Genomic DNA, 19,625 nt, shown 5'->3' with positions numbered 1-19,625 from the left:
GGAATGTCATTAAATAAAAGCACTTTTGTCCAATCCCAGTGCATATGTGGGGCCCCCGAAGGACGGCCTGTGCCTGGGAGAGAGAGAGAGGCCTACAGGAGGACAAGGTAGAGGACGGGCTCCCGTCTGAGACCAGCCTGCCTCGGAGAGTGGGAGTCAGGGCAGCTGCGGAGCCAGGGCTGGCCTCCTGCAGCCTTGTGACCGTGACTTTGTCATAGCTCTGAAATGTGCCTGGAGAGACCGATTTCCCTGGTACTCAAAATAGGTCCCTGGCACTCAGGTCCCTTCTGCCCAGCTCAGCTTCTCTCAGTTTCCCGACAAATCTAAAGACCTTGGAGTGGCTTCAGCGATGCGTTCATGGACCAGAATGGCACACTTCCTTGGGTACAGGCTCCTGAGGTCGCCCTAGGCCTTGGCACGACGGTCAGCTCGAGCCTCCCGAGCCTCTTTTCCTGGGGCAGTACAAGAAAGTTCTGGGCAAGAGCAAAAGTGGACCACACGTGGTGGACCGGGCCTGTCTCTAGTCTCTGGTGCCCCTGTCCTGAATCGTGGGGTTCAGAGGGAGAGGGCCAGGGTCGCTGGCGAAAAGCCTTGGAGGCAGAAGTTTTCCCTGACTGTAGGTCTAGCAAGATCTGTCCTCCCACCCTGAGGCCTGCGTGGTCCCTCTCACACAGTTCGATCGAGACTCTGTATCACTGCCCTGGAAGCAGGGCCCGAGCCACAGCTCACAGCTCGGGCTCACAGGAGCCGCCTGAGAGGGAGCAAGAGAGAGCGCGACACCTTGGCTGGCCCACCTTTCACCGTAAGCAGTGACACTCACCCCTGCTCTTGCTCAAGAGAGTCACCCATTCCTGAGTGAGTCAGGGTCACTCATTTGGTGACAGCTGTGGCTCGCCTTTCATGAGCTAAATTGGGAGTTGGAATGTAACACAGATGCCCCTCGCTCCCCACCCCCACGGTAAAATTAATCTCCTCTCTGGGGAGCGAGGGACAAACAGTTCTGCCCATAGAGTGAACAAGAGTTGTTTGGGGAACAAAAGGAAAACTATTCAGGGGCAGAGTTACTCAGGGAGCGAGGGATCGAAAAAGCTGCATGTGTCTGACTGGGGTACAGAGCAAAGTAGAGAGGGACGAGGAGTGTCTGAGGACAGCTCTCTGAGGACGAGGTGCACTGTCAGAGGAAGGCACAGGAGAGATAGCGGAGCTATTTCAAGAGTGAGCAACAAAAGGGATCATAAGAATCCAGACGGCCCAGCGTTCACGAGGAAGGGTCCAGAGGCAGTGAGGAAAGGCCAGGGCCAGGGCCAAGGCCGGGGCAGGCACGAGCGCTGAGGGGATGAACTTCACAGTGGGTTTCAAACCGCTGCTAGGGGATGCACACAGCATGGACAACCTGGAGAAGCAGCTCATCTGCCCCATCTGCCTGGAGATGTTCTCCAAGCCGGTGGTGATCCTGCCCTGCCAGCACAACCTGTGCCGAAAGTGCGCCAACGATGTCTTCCAGGTGGGCCGGGGCGGTGGGGCGGGGCGGGGGTAGGGCCACGGGGAGCAGCGCGGACTTGTGGGAGGCTCCTCCTCAGGTCAGAGCTGACCCCCTGAAGGGGATGGGCAGTGCTCTCTGAGGTGGGTGACGGCTGTCCTGGCTGAAGGGCAGAAGATGAGCCAGGGTTCTAGGAGGTCCCAAAGCCAGCGTGAGTCAGCGGCCGCTCTGCAGGCCGCCGAGGGCAGCCTGCGCGTGGCCAGCCGCTGGAATGGTGGTGTCTGCAGGGGAAAGAAGGCCCCCCATAGAAAGGAGGAGGGAGGTGAGCCTCCACCAGGCTGTACGACAGTCTGTGCTAGACTCTGCATTCCAGTTTGGAGTTTCAGGTTTTGAGAACGTTATGGAAAGTGTGGAGAAAAAATAGCATTGAGATCATGAAGTATTAAAAAATAAACGCTGTGAGAAAGGTCCACGATGAGAGCGAAGCCATCTGTATTTGAGGCACAGCACAGCGCATCCGTCTTTGGGGGGCATAGGCAACGGGCAGAAGGCTGGGCATTCTCCCCGGTCAAGAGTCTCACACCTGCGCCCCACCCCAGACTTGCCAATGAAGGGACCTCTGGTTAAAAAGACCGAGATCACTTAAACAGAGTGAAGGCAGAGAAGAAATTTTCTCAGAAACGCAACCAGTTTGGGCTTACCTGTGGTCACGGGCAAAGCAGACCTGGTTAAATGCCATTTTAGCTACTGGTTTCAAAAAGAAAAGCAGCACATACCAGAATTCTTTTTTTTTTTTTCATTCAGCACTTCATTTATTTTTTAAAGAGAGGGGAAAGGAGGGGGAAAGGGAAAGAAACATCTATGTGTGAGAGAAGCATTCATCAGTTGTCTCTTGGTTGCCTCTCGTGTGCCCCGAGCTGGGGACCTGGCTCACACCCCGGGCAGGGGCCCTGAGCGGGAATCAAACCAGCAAGGCCAGCGCTCAGTCCACTGAGCCACACCTGCCAGAGCCAGAATGGGTTATGTGGGCTTGCTTTCTTGCCCTGTGTCACTGGTATAGGTTCTAGTAATCTACAAACGGGGACAAAGATCAGGGAGAGAGGGGAAAAGACACACACACACACACACACACACCCCACCCCCGTCTTGCTAATGAAGTAAAAGCTCTGAATGGACCAGAGCTGACTGGCTTAGTATGCCTGGCAGCAGCAAGGGACATCATGAACACCTATTTTTCATCTGTATCAGAAATTATGAGAAAGTGTGTTGAACACACGTGATTTTTAACTTAACCAAGAAGATAGTTCCCTTTTAAGTTCTTTGGGGCAGTACGTTTTGGGGGGAAGCAGTGGGCTGGCTAAGTGTGGTTGTGCCTGGGCTGTGCCCCGGGGCCCACGCTTTCCGTTGTCTGCCGTCTTCACTGGGTGCCCAGCGGTCTTTCCTGCCGTCTTCCCGTCCAGGCCCATTCCCATCTGCTTTTCCTCTGTGAGTCTGTGTGGCCCCGGAGCGCCTCAGAGCAGTGGTTTTCCCCCTCTGGGGGCCTAGACTGACTGCTACTCCTCCTACTCTGGGTATCAAATCGTGTACAAGAGGCTATACATTGCCCTCCATCTTGGTTTTTCCCTTTGTCTAAGTAACTCTCAACCTCTTTCAGGCTGAGGTGCCCCGGATGGAATGGCAAAAAGATTTTGCCTCCCCCTATCATGAATTTGGAGTGAAACATCCTTTCATTAGAGCCTGAAGTATGTGAAAACAAAGACAAGTTTTGAAAGTGAAGGTGATGTGTCTGTGAAAAAAAGTAGGCAGAATATTAAAGTGCAAGACATGCAGTGTCCTTGGGCAGAGGGGCCCAGGGACAGGAGGCTAGAAGATGTTCAAATGACCTCCCTTGCTCAAGTTAGCCCTCTGCATGCATTCAGGCTCGAAGCTCTGAAATACTGGTCTGGGCCCCGAGAGAACTGGGGATGCTTTGGACCAAAACCTGTGCAGAATATTTGGGAGACCATATGATTCCCAGGGCTCTGGGGTAGCTCTGTGGGTCTTTGCAAGTACAGAGCCCCCCTGGGCCCTCTGAGCAGAGAGGAGCAAACAGCTTGTTTCCTCGCTGCTTTATTTGGGCTGGCCTGGTGGGAGGCTGACCCAGTTCTTCAGCTGCACTTATGTCTATACATCTCAGCAGATCTCCCTGTGAAAGATGAGCATATTTAGTTTTTTCACACGTTGCCTCCACATTTTGACAACTCTAGACATAATCAGATTGTCTGTTTTCTAAGTATGAGGACAAGAATAGGACTTTTGATGCCTCTATCATCAAGCCACTTAGGAAAAATACCCTTAGAACATTGCCTAGAAAGTTAATAGGTCTTACAAAAGTGATCTCAGTATATCATACGCATACACACACCTTTTTTTAAAAAAACAGTATAGGAGTTTATATCATGAAAAGTGAATCTTCCCTTCAGGTGCTAAATTCTCTTCTCCAGATGGAGGTAGCCATTACCAACTTTGTTGGGTAGCCTTCTAGAAATTTTCCATGGATAGGTGTGGGTATGTGTGTATGTATACACAGATATTTAAATGAGACTCATTATTCCACACCTGCCTTTGTTTACTTACTCCATCTCAGCAGTTCCACATCCACATGTTCAGATTTTCAGATTTCTGTTTTCCTTTTTTTTTCCTTTTTAAATGGCTGCATGGTGTTCCATTGTTATGACTGGACCACATTCTACTTAGTCAGTCCTCTAAAACATTTAGATGATGTCCAGTGTTTTGCTGCTCTAAAAACTGCCATTATGGACAACAAACAATTTTTAGAGAATCGTGAATTTATAACAGCAGGTAAACTAGAGAGCCAGGAAGCAAAAATTTGAAAAGTTGAAACATTTCATTGGAAATGCTTGGCAGTATTAAATGTTTGGGAGGAAATCATCCATAATCCTGCCTCCCTCAGCACAATTAATTTACAATTAATTTTCATGTTTGCATATTACTTTCAAGCCCTTGTTCCCCATATATTTTCACTTTTACGTAGTTGTCTTTAGAGCTGTAATTTCCCTATTTTTCTCTCTCTCTGAATTTAAATATCATAAAACACCAAGACACCATATCAGCCCCCTTCTCGCTCCCTCTTTCCCACATGGCACCCACTCGGCTACCAAGCATTTTGACTAGAAAAACGCTGTTGGTGTGGGAATTTGACACAAACATCTTCCCATGTGTTTATGCATTTGTAGACTTTATTCACTCCTGAACGACTTTAAAGCAAGCCTTCTGTTTATTTTTATACCTGCCCCCACTTCACTGTGGGCACTTGTTTATAAGCTGCAACCTGTTGTAATTTAACAGACAACCAGACGGCCTTGTAAGAAGATTGCTCAGGAACAGCTTTTCTGGGGATGTCCATTTAGAGAGAGATCTACAGAGATGGAAATATTAAGAAAAGGGGCCCCCTTCTCTGGCAAAGGGCAGCCTGGGAAGGGCTGACCTCTGGGTTGTGCTGTTCTGCCCTGAACTGAGCTCTTTATCAGGTCATTGTCGGACCTGTTGTCATCAAGTACCCGCCTGCCAGTGAGAAGCCTACACAGCCCGCCTCCTGGGCCACTTCCACCTGCCGCTGAGGGCACCAGGACCTCCCCAGCCCAGCCTTGGGCAAGTCTCCTTTATGAGAAATTGATCTCCTGAAATGTTGTGAATTGCACTGACCTTGAAGCAGGGGGGAAAGATCTTACTGACTCCGGAGAAACTTGACTCAATGGGGAACAAAAACATAGACGGAGACTTAGCATTCCTGGGATCTCCTCAAACCAGCTTTTTCCTTAATTTACCCTGTGATGTAAAGCAGGCTATTGCACCTCTTCAAGCCTCTCTCTCTCTATATGTAAAGAGAGAGAAAGGATGTTTTAAACTGATCTTTAACATCCTTGTAATTCTAACAGTTTGATTTTACAAGTTCAAAAATTATGGATTTCCAGTTTAAGCGCTTTCCACTCTGTTGCTGGTGTCTTCACTTGACTCACCCTCTGCTTCCCCGTCCTCCTTCCTGCTAGCCCCCATCCGCAAGCCCCTTGTGCCAGGCTCTTTGCTACGCTCTGTCAGGCAGAGCTGGTTCCCCACTCAAAATCACTCTCCCACCGTCTCCTTAGCTCTTGCCAAAACCTGGATTCTTCTAGGGCTCTTCAGCTTTTCTCCAAATATCTGGTGTTCTGCTTATTATTTCCCCATGGTTTCTTCAGCATATTCCAAGGCTGGCTCAGAGGACCTGCACGGTCCGTTATGCATCGTTGGCTAGGCCACCGGTCCAGGGAGAACGCCTCCAACACCCCCACCCCCTTGCATCCTGGGCCAGTATCCCAAATCAGCTTCACTCTGAATAGCCAGGGAAGAGGAGAAACATTCTGACCTAAGTATAGACTTGATAGGGTAACCGCTTTCACAGAGCGTCTTTCTAGATGGAGCATTTCTATGAGATGCTATGAAATGTTACAAAGGAAACAATACACCATACAGTCTAAAAGAACGACAGCTCATAACAAGTATGCCACATAAAAGCCTTGAACATACCTTATAATTAAATTGCATTGATGTCTTTTATTCCATTGTATCCTTCACAGTAAAGAAAGAAGTTATTTCAGGTCCCACAGTTCTGCGTGGGCATATATTTTTAAGGTCTAGAGCAGTGCTTTATAATTTATAGAGAATCCTTTTTCTTTCTTTCTTTCTTTCTTCCTTCCTTCCTTCCTTCCTTCCTTCCTTCCTTCCTTCCTTCCTTCCTTTCTTTTTTTCTTTCCAGAGAGAGTGAAAGGGAGGGAGAGAGGGGAATAGAGAGAAAGGGGAAGAGAAATATTGCGAGCCCCCAAGGGTTTGGCTCACAACCCAGGCACGTGTCCTGACTGGGAACTGAACTGGTACCCCTCCGGCCCACAGGCCAGTGCTCAGTCCACCAAGCCACACCAGCCAGGGCAGAACATGCATGATTTCATCTGAGTTAGGTAGATGGGTGTTATTGCCATTTTATAGGGAGAACACAGGAAAGAGGTTACAGTCACACAAAGGGACAGAGTGGGGACTCTAGGTGTTCTGTTTCCTAGAGTGATGAAATTTCCTTTACACATCACATCATTGGCACATAAAATTTTACTTTATGGGGCTGGCTCTCTTGTTTACACAATCTTACAATGTAAGATGGAAAGAAAGAATGAACACATGTATGTGTACAACAGAGCCCATCAATTATTTCTTAATCTTGAAATACAATGGAAAGATAAACAAAAGCAAAAGATAGGATTTTGCTAACTGGATATTAGCCGAGAGCACTTTAGCCCAGGGTGAGACCACCAGCTATGGAGAAGCTTGAAGGAAGTTGCCATAGATACCTCACAGCATAAAGTTCCTGTTTGCAATGAGACCATCTAAGGACTTAAAATCAGGACAGGAAGTAATCTCGTTTTGTGCCATGGGACCCTTTGTCAGTTTGTGAAGCCTATGGACCCTTTCTAAGAACAATGTGTGTGTGTGTGTGTGTGTGTGTGTGTGTGTGTGTGTGAGAGTTGTGTGCATTTATTTATTGTTTTGAGAGCACAGTTATCGAAACTGGGGACAGTGAGACATGGAAGGACTGAGGACAGAAGCAGCAGCAGGAGAGGGCCTAGGCGGGGCTGTTCTGGCTCTCGAAAGGTAACAGGAAAGAAGTGAGCCAAGGCAGGGCTGCTGTCAGCTCCCTGGGGAGTCAGAGCAAAGGGGCCCTTGGGGACAGGTTCAGGGGTTAGCCCTGGACAAGCTGCTGCTGTCCATTGCTCTCCTGGTTGCAAATCTTGTGGGGTCCCTTAGAGTTTAGGAGTGCGTGCCTGTTGGGGAAGAAGACAGATGAAAAAGGTTGAAAGTCGCTGGTCTATACAGAGCTGTTTGGGAAACATAAATGAATACAAAGACACTTTTTAAAAAATCAGCTGTAAACCTCCTAGCACATTTCCACCTTGGAATCCTACTGTGTATATAGATTTGTATCCTGCTTTTTTCATGACATGAGCATATCCCCATGTTTTAAGAACTCTATTAAAAATGGTACAGAATTCCTTTAATAACTCATTTAATCTTTCTTCTACTGTGAAATAACCAGTATGTTTATTCTTAGAAGGCAGTTGTGTTGTTTATTCTGATTACAAAAATAATGCAGATGTATTATATAAAATTCGAGCCTTCTAGATAATGCACATTGTAAAATGTATCAATCCATCTAAACACCCAAGGGCTATTCCAGGGATGGGATTTCAAGAACTGCTCACCTCAGACAGGAAGAGGGCGCTCCAGGGACAGCCAGCGGGAGGCGCGAACAGCCGCCACACTGGATCACAGTCCAAGTTAACCAGAGAGGGAGGTGGCGTCCACGGTGTGAGAGGAGAAGTTCCTGTAAAAACCACCAATTCCCTTCTCCCATCTCACAGCCAAAAACGTACGGGTCATGGTGTCTGATATTCTTACCACAATTCTCTCAATTAAGGCTTACTGCTCACAGAATGTCAGCCCTTGGAAGGACCTAGTGCTACAGGTGAATCCCTCTTTTTAAATCTCAGGAAATTGGACTCTGCGAGAAATGACCTTTGCAAGGTCCTAGACAGCAAACCCAAAGCCAGATCTTCCGATCAGCGCTACCTTCCCTGTACCGTACTGCATTAAATGCCCTCTGTGCAGATACAACGGTGTTGCCAAGAAGGGGTGACAGTTATATCCACCTGTCCAGTACAGATGACTTTCTCAAAGTGGCCGCCCAGCATTTGCAAAAGGTTGGGATACAAGACAGACACGTTTTGATGAGGAGAAGGAGTCCGCAAAGGGTCAGCACAGACTTCCCAAGTTTCTCTCTCATTTCACCTTCCTGACTTTTGCCATAGTGTGTACCGCCTGTACTATGTATTTAATATTTCTATTTAAAAAGACTCAATTTTAAGGCTGAAGTATTTATTGTCATTCTAAATTCCAAAATCCTTTAAAATCACCAGTATTATAGGCTGGTTGTTTTTTCTAATGTGCATTAAAATAAAGACACAAATTCAAACGTCCACCCTCATACCACCTGAAATCTTGCTATCGGCCTGTATGTCATATTCTGGAAGACACTGGTTTGGGGCACGGGCAGCACCAGAGGCTTCCAAGACCCCTGAGTGTCCTGCCATGAGCTCAAGGGCCTGGCAAACCCCAAAGATAAACTTTACTATTTTATTATTAGTCAAGTGTAGCCCTAGCACCAGGTGGCTCATACATTTGTTGGCCAGAGACTAGTGAAAATATGGCAGGAGGGCCCGGGTTTGGGGAAGGGAAGGGCCTGTGGGACCAGGGGTCCAACGGGGACGCGGCGCTTGGCTGCGGTGTCAGCGCCGGCCCCGCAGCCAGACCGTGAAAGTGGCAGGGGTACAGGCCTCCTCACCACCCGCCCTGCGTGTGCCCAAGTTCCCGAGAAGGGTGCCGTTCGAACAAAGGACTTAGGGTAGACTGCCTCCGAGTTGGTGGCCGCCTGAGCCCATGGATCCCGGGGAATGGTAGTGATTACCCAGAGGGACGAGCTGCGACAGGAGTCTCTCCTGCAGCTGGGGAAGCGGCGAAGAGGCGGCGCGCGTTCCCAGTCCGCCTCGGGCCGGACCGTGAGGCAGCGCCCTTGGCCGAGACACCCCAACAAGTCCTGATTACTCTTTTTTTTTTACTTTATTTTTTAATATTGTACTGAAGTACACAAGATATAAATTTACCATCTGAGCCATTTTTAAATGTGTAGTCAGTGGCATTAAGAACCTTCACCTCTATCTATCTCCAGAGCTTTACTACCTTTCCAAACTGAAACTCTGTTCCCACTAAACCCTAACTCTCCATTCCCCCACCGCCCACCCCCGGGGCAAGCACCTATGAATATGACTATCCCGGACACCTCCTGTAAGAGGGGTCACACAGTATTTGTCCTTCTGTGTCAGGCTTATTTCTCTTAGCATATAATGTCCTCAAGGTTGATCCATGTTGTAGCATGTAGCCCTGATTACTTTTATCTCTGTTATTTTCTACAATCTATGTGACTTATATCGGTATCATAGATCCTGCTTCCTTCTGTGTCAAGTGTGTATTTTGTTTCTATGTTGATAATATTGGCTTGGCCAAAAAGTTCATTTAGTTCTTTTGCTATGATGGCTCTAATAGTGCTTAGTTGTCTTTAACTTAATTTGAAACAATTTTGTTAGATTGTATTGTGACAGCTGTCATATCTACATGCATTTTTTTAAAAACTTATCAAAATTGGTGAATTTTTGTGTAGCCATTGTGATATTGACTATGGAAGAAAATAGCAACATTTTTTGGCTTATTATGCTTTATTATTTCAAGAAAGGTAAAATGCAACTGAAACCCAAAAAAAAGATTTGTGCAGTGTATGGAGAAGGTGCTGTGACTGATCGAACATGTCAAAAGCAGTTTGCAAAGTCTCTCGGTTACTATTGACATTTTCACCAAATAATTCTTTGCTGTGGGGCTGTCTTAGGCATTGGAAGACATTTAGCAGCACCCCAGGCCTCTACCCACTAGAAGCCAATTGCAGGAGACAGCTGACATACTCAAAATATCCAAATCAATAAAGTTATTGGTGAAAATGAAAAATTGTATTTTATTTTACAGAAAAACTGAATGGGATTTTTGGCCAACCCAACGTATTTTACTTGATTTTTTTTTCCTTGATTCTGCCAGCTCTCTCTTCTTCTCCAGCTTTGATCACATTATCTATTCTTTAAATCAAAGAGACTGTTTTCTTTATTTCCTTAAAAATGTTATATTGAAATTGTACTATATCTTGGAGCACTTCCTCTACAGCGTATTCTTCACCTGTCCTCGGCTTGTCCTGCTTTCTTTTCCGTGCACCTTCCGTATTATCTTCGCTTGCACCTGTCACTCCTCTTTGAATAGGGGTCGTTTTATCTGGTGCTGAAAGTGAATTCTGTACTCAACCTTCTTTTACCTTGGGTTTCTTCCCCGTTCTCATAAATGCAAACTGGCCAGCCAGGTGTTATCATTGGTTTGCAATCTCTGTTTAATTCCTTGGCTTTTTTGGTGAATGGAGCGGCATGACCTGGATTCGTAGAAAGTTGAGCATCTCCATTTGGTTATGCTGCATCAGGATATTTTTCACACGGAATCTGATGAATTACCCTCCCTGGGGGCATGCGTAGATCTGTTGGAGGGGGTCTCCCTGAGGCTTGAGCGATTCCCCCTCCTTTTCACAGATAGGCAGTCATTCTGCTTGCAGGCTGGCCCTTATCATGCTTCTGGCACAAGGGGTTTTAATTTGATGTGTCATCTTTTGTTTATCTCTGCTCAGATAGCTTCAATCCGCAGTTGAATTTTTGGCTGCTATTTCTGGCCTTTGAGAAAGGTTGATGTTTGGTCTTTCATGGTTTTTTCTAAAATCTATTTTACCTGAAACTCAGGGAGGCAAATATTAGAACTGATAACGTAGTATATTGCTTACTGGATGGACTGTGGAGCCAGAATGCCTGAGTTTAAATATTGGTTCTGCCATCGATGAGCCGGCGACCACGTGCAATTTATTTAACTTGTCCGGGCTACAATGTCCTATCTTTGAAATGAAGCTAATAGTCGTACCTACTTCGTAGGGTTGATATGAGAATTAAATGAGTTAATACAAATAAAAGGACTTAGAGCAAAGCCTGGCATAAAGTCCGTGCTCAGTAGATGTTAGTGCTGTCATCTTATTTCTTGTAGTCTAAGTTAGGGGATAAATGTTTATCTCCTCCACCATCTGTACAAGAAATTCTTGAGAATTAAATGCAGCGTTGTCTGGAAAGCTCATAATGCAGTGCTTCATACATAATAGGCCCTCAAAACCCGTGCGGATTGTTAAGGAACGAGTATACAGGGAGGGTGCAGTGAGGAAGCGGGGTGGAAGAAAGAGGGTACCCATGAGGTGGGTCAAGGCTTTAGAATAAAGCTCTCCTTTTTTTTTTTTTTTTTTTTTTTTTTTACCATTCAGTTGTTTACAGAGGGCCTATTTAAAAAAATATTTTATTTATTTATTTGTAGAGAGAGGAGAAGGGAGGGAGAAAGAGAGGAAGAAAAACATTGAAGTGAGAGAGAAACATTAATTGGTTGCCTCTTGTACACGCCCCCACCCAGGATCCAACCTGCAACCCAGGCACGTGCCCTGACCAAGATTGAACTGGTAACCTTTTGCTTTGCAGAACGATGCCCAACCAAGTGAGCCACACAGGTCAGGACCTGAGCATTTTTACAGGGTTCCCACCAGCTAATCAAAGTATCGACATAAGAAACATCCAAATCTGTAGAGAATTTTTGTAAGAGTTTATTTAAACCAAACTGAGGACATACGCCAGGGATTAAGATCTCAAATGGATCCAGAAAATAACATTCTTGGAGCTTCATTTGAAATTAAGAAGGGAGCATAATTTACACAGAAGTGGGAAAAGCAAGGCAGGGTTTGGATTACAGGCTAGGTAACAGGATTATGTGTCTGGGGCGGTTACGGTTTGAAAGTTACGTGACCTAGGCGCACAGGAACAATGGACAGGGCTTGCTTAAGGTGAACGTAAACCTTTCACTAAAAAGTTGTGTCTGGGTCATGGCCACTCACCATGGCCTGCCCAGTTAGGGACTGATGATCAGGTCGCTCTGTGAGGGTTCTTTCCATAGAATTGCCTTTTCCCATCCACAGAAGAAAAGTAAGACCCCTGCAGGAGCTTGCAGACTTAGAGTTTCCCCAACACCTCCTTACTCACTTGGACTCTAAATATTAAAAGGTAACTGTGCGAAATAAAAAAAAAAAGAAGAAGAAGAAGACCCAGTGATCTTACACTTTAACCCATCCCTAAACTAAACTAAATGATGTTTATATAATCTAGTTACCGAGAAAGACAAATACACAAACACAGCCTCGGATAATCTCAAACTAATTTGTTCCAGCTTTATGATCGGCTAAAGCATTAGCTTCCCATAATTCTCAAGTAATGCCCAAAAATGTGATATTTGTGACATGCCAGTCCCTCCCCAATATCGGCTACCCACTTCACAATAGGGCCACATTTCCTGCTTTGCCTGCATCTCTTGCTACCGAAGGATCAACCAAGATTCAGGACTAGGGTGCCCTCTACATGTTACAGGGTGCTACTACACACACATACGTGATCTGGTTGATGCATAAGGATTTGGAGAACTTGATGGAACCCAATTGCAGGAAATACATCTCAATATACAAAGTCCCAGGTGACTACTCTCTCTATTACTCTCTAGGAATGTGTGGTTAGCATTAGGTTCTGCTGTAAGGGACAGAAAACCCCAAATCACAATAACTTCAATAAAGTAAAATTTTGCTCTTTCTCGCAAGTGAACGGTTGGGTAAGCAGTCCAGGACTGCCCCATTGGAGACTCACCCTTTGTATCTTGCTGCCATTCTCAACATATGGCTACTTCCCGGCTAAAGATGCCTGCTTTAGTGCGAGCCATTCTATCTTCACTTCAGTGAGAAGGAAGGAGAAAAGAGGAGTAGGGTATGTCCCTCCTGTCAAAGATACAGTAAGTCTTCACTTAACATCATCGATAGGTTCAGTGACTTTAAGTGAAATGATGTATACCCAAACCAATTTCACCACAGGCTAATTGATGTGAACAGAGTTAAGTTCTTGCGACATCTTCATCAATCTTATGTGAGGGCCTGTATACTTCCCAGAAATGGCACAAAACATGTCTATCTATTAAGATATCCCATTGGCCAGAACATTGTTCCTTGGCCACCCCCAGCTGTGTCCTCCTTCCAAGCTTGGACACAGGTTCTTTAGTCCATGTGTCTTGCTAAAACCTCTGGGACTCTAGTATTTAAGAAGAAGAGGAGATGAACGTTGAGAACAACAAGCAGTCTCAGCCAGTGTTTCATCTCTGCCACTCCCCACAGATTGGCTCTTTTCTCTTCTCTGAAGACCAGCCTCCTCTGCCCACAGTTCCTGAACCCTCACACTTTCTACTACTACTTTTACAAGGCTTTGGGTGGCCACACTGTCAGCTCTTAGCCCAACACCGCAGGTCTTCTCAGTTCCAAAGCTGCACACAGTCCAGTCACCTCAGGTTCTACGTCTCTGTTTCAAGTTTTGATTTGCCCTGCTTGGGTCAGGTGATCACCTCCCCATCTCTGAGCCAGCTGCCGGTGGCCTGGGGCATAGCAGGCCATTTTGGGATGGGAGGGAGAAAGTTCTCTAAGGGGTATAAAGGGAGGCGGTGATGAGCACCTCTGGCAAGTCTTCCTTCCAAGCTTACCCCTCGCCATCACAGCCAGCCTTCTGAACACAGCTCTCAGTTTGCTTGTCCTTAGGACAGGGGTGCATTGCGCATATCTCATCCTCAGTCCTTATTTTTATGGAGGTTCACTGCTTGCCCAAAGGTACATAGTAGAAGAGTGTCAAGCACAACAAAAGAACCCAGGACTCCTGATTCCCAGCCCCTGGAGTGATTTCCCAGAATCACCCAGCTTGATGTGGCTCATTAGCCCCATTTTTCAGCACTTGTCTCTGCTTACGCCCCTGCCCAGAGCTGCAGAACACCTCCCCCTGATGTGGCCCATGACAGCCCCAGGCCAGAGGACACTGGCTGCATCACTCAGAGCCTTCCTGCTGAGGTCAAGGGAGGACCCTGGCTGGTGTGGCTCAGGGCATCATCCTGCAAAGTTGATTGGGTTGGGCATCCTCCCACAAAGCCAAAGGTCACCAATTAGATCCCTAGTCAGGGCACATACCTGGGATGGAGGTTCAGGCCCCAACAGGGGCATGTCGAGGGGCAACCAGTTGATGTTCCTCTCGCGTGTCGATATTTCCCTCTCTTTCTTCCTCCCTTCCCCTCTCTCTAAAAATAAATAAAATCTTTTTCAAAAGTAAGGTAACAGTGGGAAACAAGATCTCCATGGCCACCTACCCTGAGCTGCTCCCAGAGGAAGATCCAGCCATGGAAGCGGGCTGATGCCACCCTCTCCATCATCGCCCTGCTCCCAGCCCCCGGCACCTCCCCCACCTCCTGGTTCCTTCAGGCCCCGCAGCGCCTGTTCTCTTACGCTGCCTGTCCCCACAGGCCTCAAACCCTTTATGGCAATCCCGGGGCTCCACCACTGTGTCTTCGGGAGGCCGTTTCCGCTGCCCATCTTGCAGGCATGAGGTTGTCCTGGACCGACATGGTGTCTACGGCCTGCAGCGAAACCTGCTAGTGGAGAACATCATCGACATTTACAAGCAGGAGTCTTCCCGGTAAGCCGTCAGGGCCTCCTGTCGCTCCAAAACGCAGGGCCTGGGGCACAGCCTGGCAACCCAGCGGGGCTGAAGGGAAGGTACCAAACCAGCCTGCCCCTTCAGTTTGGGGATGAGAGGAGTGGAACAGAGAAGGGGAGGGTCTTGCTCCAAGTCACTCAGCTCAGGTGGTCTGACTCCTGGTCACGACTTCGCCTTCGCTCTCTCCGCCTGGGGCAGGGCTGGCTGTCCACTGGCAAGGTCCTTGCCAACCCTCTATTACTTCCTGCCCCGTGGGACTTCTCTATCTTCTGGAATAGAGACTAACTTTGGAACTAAGCCTCCTCTACCTCTTAATTCTTTCTATTCCTCAAATGAGGAGCACTGTGGAAGTCACTCACTAGCACAGCCGCAGCACAGCTGCAGGGGTGGAAAAGGCAGGGGTGGTTGGCCTTGCACTCTCGGGCCTCAGTGCCTGCCCTGGCCCGGCCCCTGACCCTCCCGCCACCTGCCCACTCCCCTCCAGGCCGCTGCACTCCAAGGCTGAGCAGCACCTCATGTGTGAGGAGCATGAAGAGGAGAAGATCAATATCTACTGCCTGAGCTGCGAGGTGCCCACCTGCTCTCTCTGCAAGGTCTTTGGCGCCCACAAGGACTGTGAGGTGGCCCCACTGCCCACCATTTACAAACGCCAGAAGGTATAAAGCAGCAGAGGGATGGGCATGTGGGGGTGGGGGTATGAGGCTGGGTCTCTAACTTCAGCCTCTTACTCCGCTTGGTTTTAAAGGCAGGCAGATCAGGGCTAAAGTCCCAGCTCAATGGGTGACCTGGGGTAAGACACTCGACCTCTCTGGCCATCACCTTCCTCATTTGTAAACTGGAGACAAAGATGTCTACTTCTGAGAGTTATTTTAGGATAAAGTGAGATAACAGATGCAAGCAGAGACTTCATATAGTGGACTAGATACTCTCAAGGCCCTCTCTCCATCACACAGCTACATTCTACATAAAATATAATTTAAAAATTATAATGATAGGCACACAGGACGTAAAGGAAACCTCTGAGTAGGGGTGAGGGCGGTGAGAGGAGCAGGGAGTGAACCGAGAGCAGAGCACTACATGGGGAGCGCAGGGGGCAAATGCTGGCCGTGTTACTGAGCTGGAGAGATGAGACGATGCTTTCAGACCCCTAAAAGGCGGGGGACCTGCAATGAAGACCCCCAAGAATCACAGGTTAAATTGGAATTGCAGGAACTAAAGTAATCAGTTTTGCCACCTGGCTTTTGGCAAAGGTAAATGCAAACTCTGTCTGAAAAAGGAAAAAAAGAAAGCAATAAAAAAACCTTAGTATAAGCCCTGAGGCTTTCCTTAGATTAAGAACAACAAAAGATAAGCTTCACAGCTGAAGATCCACAAAGAAATGTACCCTATTATTGAAGTCAGCAGAAACAAAACTTACAGATTTAGACCTCCAAGAAATTCAGATATGGAAATTATTAAAAAATAGAAAGTCACTGTGTGTAAAATGCTCTAAAAATATGGAATTAAAAAACAAGAAATACTAGACTGTCAAAAATGCAGACTTGATGAAGACTCAAATAGAACTTTTAGAAATGACAATACGATTGTTGAAATAAAGCATTCAAAGGATAGATTAAATGAGAGATTTCTCTGAAGAGAAAATTCGTGAACAGGAAGAGTAAACTGGGGGAAAAAAAACCTAGAAAGCAGCCCTGGGGGATGAGAAGGTTGAGAGTGGGAAGGTCTAACATACATCTAATCAGAGCCACATAATGAGGAAATAGAGAGAATGGACAAGACACAATGTTATCCTAACAGACAATCATGAAGAATTTTTCAGAGTTGATGGAAGGCATGAATCTACAGATAAAACATCTAACCCAGTGCCTGGCACTTGGTGAATACTTGGTAAATGTCTCTTTTGGTGGTAGAGGACATCCTCTCTTGACCTTCCAGAACCCATAGAATGTACTTCCACACGTCTTGGACAGTCTCATGCCCACTAGATCTCTGGTGATGCCCTGGTGATGGGGTGGAGGGGACCTAGGCAGCCCTGGCAGCAGTGGGTGGGGTGCGCCTCTAGACCAGGTCCCCTGGCCCTAAGTGTAGGCCTGTGTGTGTGGCAGAGTGAGCTCAGCGACGGCATCGCAATGCTGGTGGCAGGCAACGACCGTGTGCAGGCCGTGATCACGCAGATGGAGGAGGTGTGCCAGACCATCGAGGTGAGCCTGACGTGGGAGAGAGCAAACTTTCTGGGCTCCCAGGGGTGGGTCACAAGGACTGGGATGAACTTAGCCAGGCTGCTGGATCTGAGTCTCAGCTCTGCTCCTTACTAGCTCTGTGACTTTGGCCTAGTTACTTAACTTCTCTGTGCTTTGGTTTTGTTTGTTTTTAACTACATAAAATAGTGATAATGAGTATGATACGATGCCTACCTCACTGGATCTTTTTGAGAACTAAATATGATAATTTACTTCTAAATAAGCAAATAAAAACCAGGCCCAGAGAAATAGACAGCACTCAGGAGGCAACTTTAAAATACTGTTGTTATTTGCTCAGAGGAGATCTGAGAAGTTCTCATTGAATAAAAAAAAATTGTAACTACATATGGTGTTGATGTTACCTAGACATATTGTGGTCCTCATTTCACCACATATAGAAATGTTGAATCATTACATTGTATGCCTGAAACTTATATGATGGTCTATGTCCATTGCATCTTAAAAAATATTGTGTGATTGTTATTTCTGAAAAGATCTGGGAATCAGCAGCCCTTGGCTGGAGTTTGGCGCTGCCACAACTTTTTAAATTTGGGGAGTAACGGACAGGTCACTCTTCTTCTTGGCTCTCTGTGACTTGTACTAAGTGGGGGGTGGGCCAAGCTGCCGGGCGCTCTCCCACCTAGGCAGTCTCAGCATCATCACGCCCCACCTTTCAGGACAACAGCCGCAGGCAGAAGCAGTTGCTAAACCAGAGGTTCGAGACGCTGTGCGCGGTGCTGGAGGAGCGGAAGGGCGAGCTGCTGCAGGCGCTGGCCCGGGAGCAGGAACAGAAGCTGCAGCGCGTCCGGGGCCTCATCCGCCAGTACGGAGACCACCTGGAGGCCTCCTCCAAGCTCGTGGAGTCTGCCATCCAGTCAATGGAGGAGCCGCAGATGGCGCTGTATCTGCAGGTGAGGCCTGGGGGTGGGTGGCAGGCTGCATAGCGGCTAGATTGGGGGCCTTGGCACCTGGTGACCCGGGTTCAAGGCTAATCTCTGGCACCTACTTGCCCGATGGCCGTGGGCGAGTCACACCCTCTGAGCCCATTTTCTCCTTAAGAATTCGGATAGGCTTCCCCTCAGCGCCACCCGACCCCGCAGGACTGTGGTGGGCAGAACATTGGCAGAGGCTGGCACGCGCTTACTCTCACCCTCCTTTCTTCCCTACAGCAGGCCAAGGAGCTGATCAATAAGTGAGTAGGCGGAGCAGGGAGGGAAAGAAGGGGTTGTGCGGCTTCGCCGCCAGGGGGTGAGGGGCGGGGGAGTGGGGGAGGGGTGCTAGGGCATTTCCAGATCAGCCACCGCCGCTGCCGCAGGGTCGGGGCAATGTCAAAGGTGGAGCTGGCAGGCCGGCCGGAGCCAGGCTACGAAAGCATGGAGCAGTTCACCGTGAGCGTGGAGCACGTGGCCGAAATGCTGAGGACCATCGACTTCCAGCCCGGTGAGGGAGCCGGGCGCGGCTGCGGGCCGCGGGACCAGCGTCCAGACCCGCGGAAGGGGGCGGGTAGGGACGGGTGAGGCTTGGCTGCCAGAAAAGCAGGACACCACCTCACGGGGGTCTTTCCTTCCGCCCAGGCACTTCCGGGGAGGAAGAGGATGACGAGGTGGCGTTTGACGGAGAAGAGGGCAGCGTAGGGCCCGAAGAAGAGCGGCTGGAGGGTGAGTGTGGCCCAAGGGCCGTAGCGGGCAGGGCTGATGCGCTCCCGTCCCTTCCTCCGGCCATTGCCTTCCCTGTGCGACCAGGGCGCGCTTGCAGCCCCTACTCCTTGTAAGTGCCTCCCAGCCCCCAGCTGGAGGGGGAGACCCTGGCACAGGTGCAGAGGGACACTTTCCTTTTCCACCAGCCGCTCCTCGGGTGCTTGTGGGGACCCCGGTGGATGGGGAAGTAGAGGAGACACCCACGTGGGTGGGGAAAGGAGTGAGCCAGGTGTCGCCTTATTTCCTGGGGACAGGACTGCACTGACCCTCCCCTCGATGAGGAGACCTGCGCCCTGGCCCTGGAGGATCTGCGCAGAGACCACCGCGCTCCGCAGTTCAGCGGGGGAAGCTCAATAAAGGGCTAACGCATCCCGACCCGCAGCTTCTTTCATCGCTCACTGGCTCAGCCTCGGCTTCGGAGGCGACCCCGTCAGCGTCCCCCCTTCCCTGCCTCTGGGGCGGGGTGAACGTGGAGTGAACCCTTCTTGGGCGTCTACTTGATGTCAGGCACGGATTCCCGAGCCCAGGGCCAAGGGCAAAGCGTAGGGGGTGGTGTGGAGGGATCCGGACTTGAGTTGGTGGGGGACGTAGGGCCGATGGGACACAGGACCCTGGTTGACAGCCGTTCGCCTGGATGCTCCGCCTGTGGCACTCGTCCCCTCCCGCCGGCCTGGGAGACCTCAGCTCCCCTTGGGTTCCCACCCTGCTGTGGGAAGTTCCCCGCATCCCCACAACAGAGGCCAAAGGCTCTTCAGCAGTTTTATTAAAAACTAGTAACGCAGAGAGTGCTCAAGGTATTCCCGGGCCGCTCCAGCCCCGCGGGCCTGGATCAGTTCAGGCTGAGCAAGTGCCAGCCCGGGGGTGGGGGGTGGGGGTCGAGGTTTTCGGGGCCCCAGGC

At 48.8% G+C, this 19,625-nt stretch overlaps 1 protein-coding gene across 1 annotated transcript; it reads left to right on the top strand.

Moving 5' to 3' along the window:
- Window positions 1–926: 926 nt before the first annotated feature.
- TRIM54 (tripartite motif containing 54) lies at window positions 927–19,276 on the top strand. Its single transcript, XM_054568638.1, has 9 exons — window positions 927–1,504; window positions 14,597–14,769; window positions 15,275–15,446; window positions 16,896–16,991; window positions 17,708–17,941; window positions 18,200–18,222; window positions 18,346–18,470; window positions 18,605–18,688; window positions 18,982–19,276. The coding sequence occupies exons 1-9, from the start codon at window positions 1,337–1,339 to the stop codon at window positions 18,990–18,992; spliced, it is 1,086 nt and encodes a 361-aa protein (XP_054424613.1). The 5' UTR covers window positions 927–1,336; the 3' UTR covers window positions 18,993–19,276.
- Window positions 19,277–19,625: the final 349 nt, after the last annotated feature.

This window comes from Pteronotus mesoamericanus, unplaced genomic scaffold (genome assembly GCF_021234165.1).
Source record: "Pteronotus mesoamericanus isolate MK-2021 breed Mesoamerican mustached bat unplaced genomic scaffold, CSHL_Meso_final contig_101, whole genome shotgun sequence".
NCBI lineage: Eukaryota > Metazoa > Chordata > Mammalia > Chiroptera > Mormoopidae > Pteronotus > Pteronotus mesoamericanus.
The sequence above is the reverse complement of the archived record's forward strand: the minus strand, read 5'-3'. Positions and strand labels throughout refer to the sequence as shown.

Excerpts from the sequence above, each read along its gene's own strand:
- TRIM54 (XM_054568638.1), top strand. The coding sequence starts at position 1,337 with ATGAACTTCACAGTGGGTTTCAAACCGCTGCTAGGGGATGCACACAGC. Across the intron at positions 14,770-15,274 it reads TACAAGCAGGAGTCTTCCCG|GCCGCTGCACTCCAAGGCTG; the intron begins GTAAGCCGTCAG and ends ACTCCCCTCCAG. Across the intron at positions 18,471-18,604 it reads GACCATCGACTTCCAGCCCG|GCACTTCCGGGGAGGAAGAG; the intron begins GTGAGGGAGCCG and ends CCTTCCGCCCAG.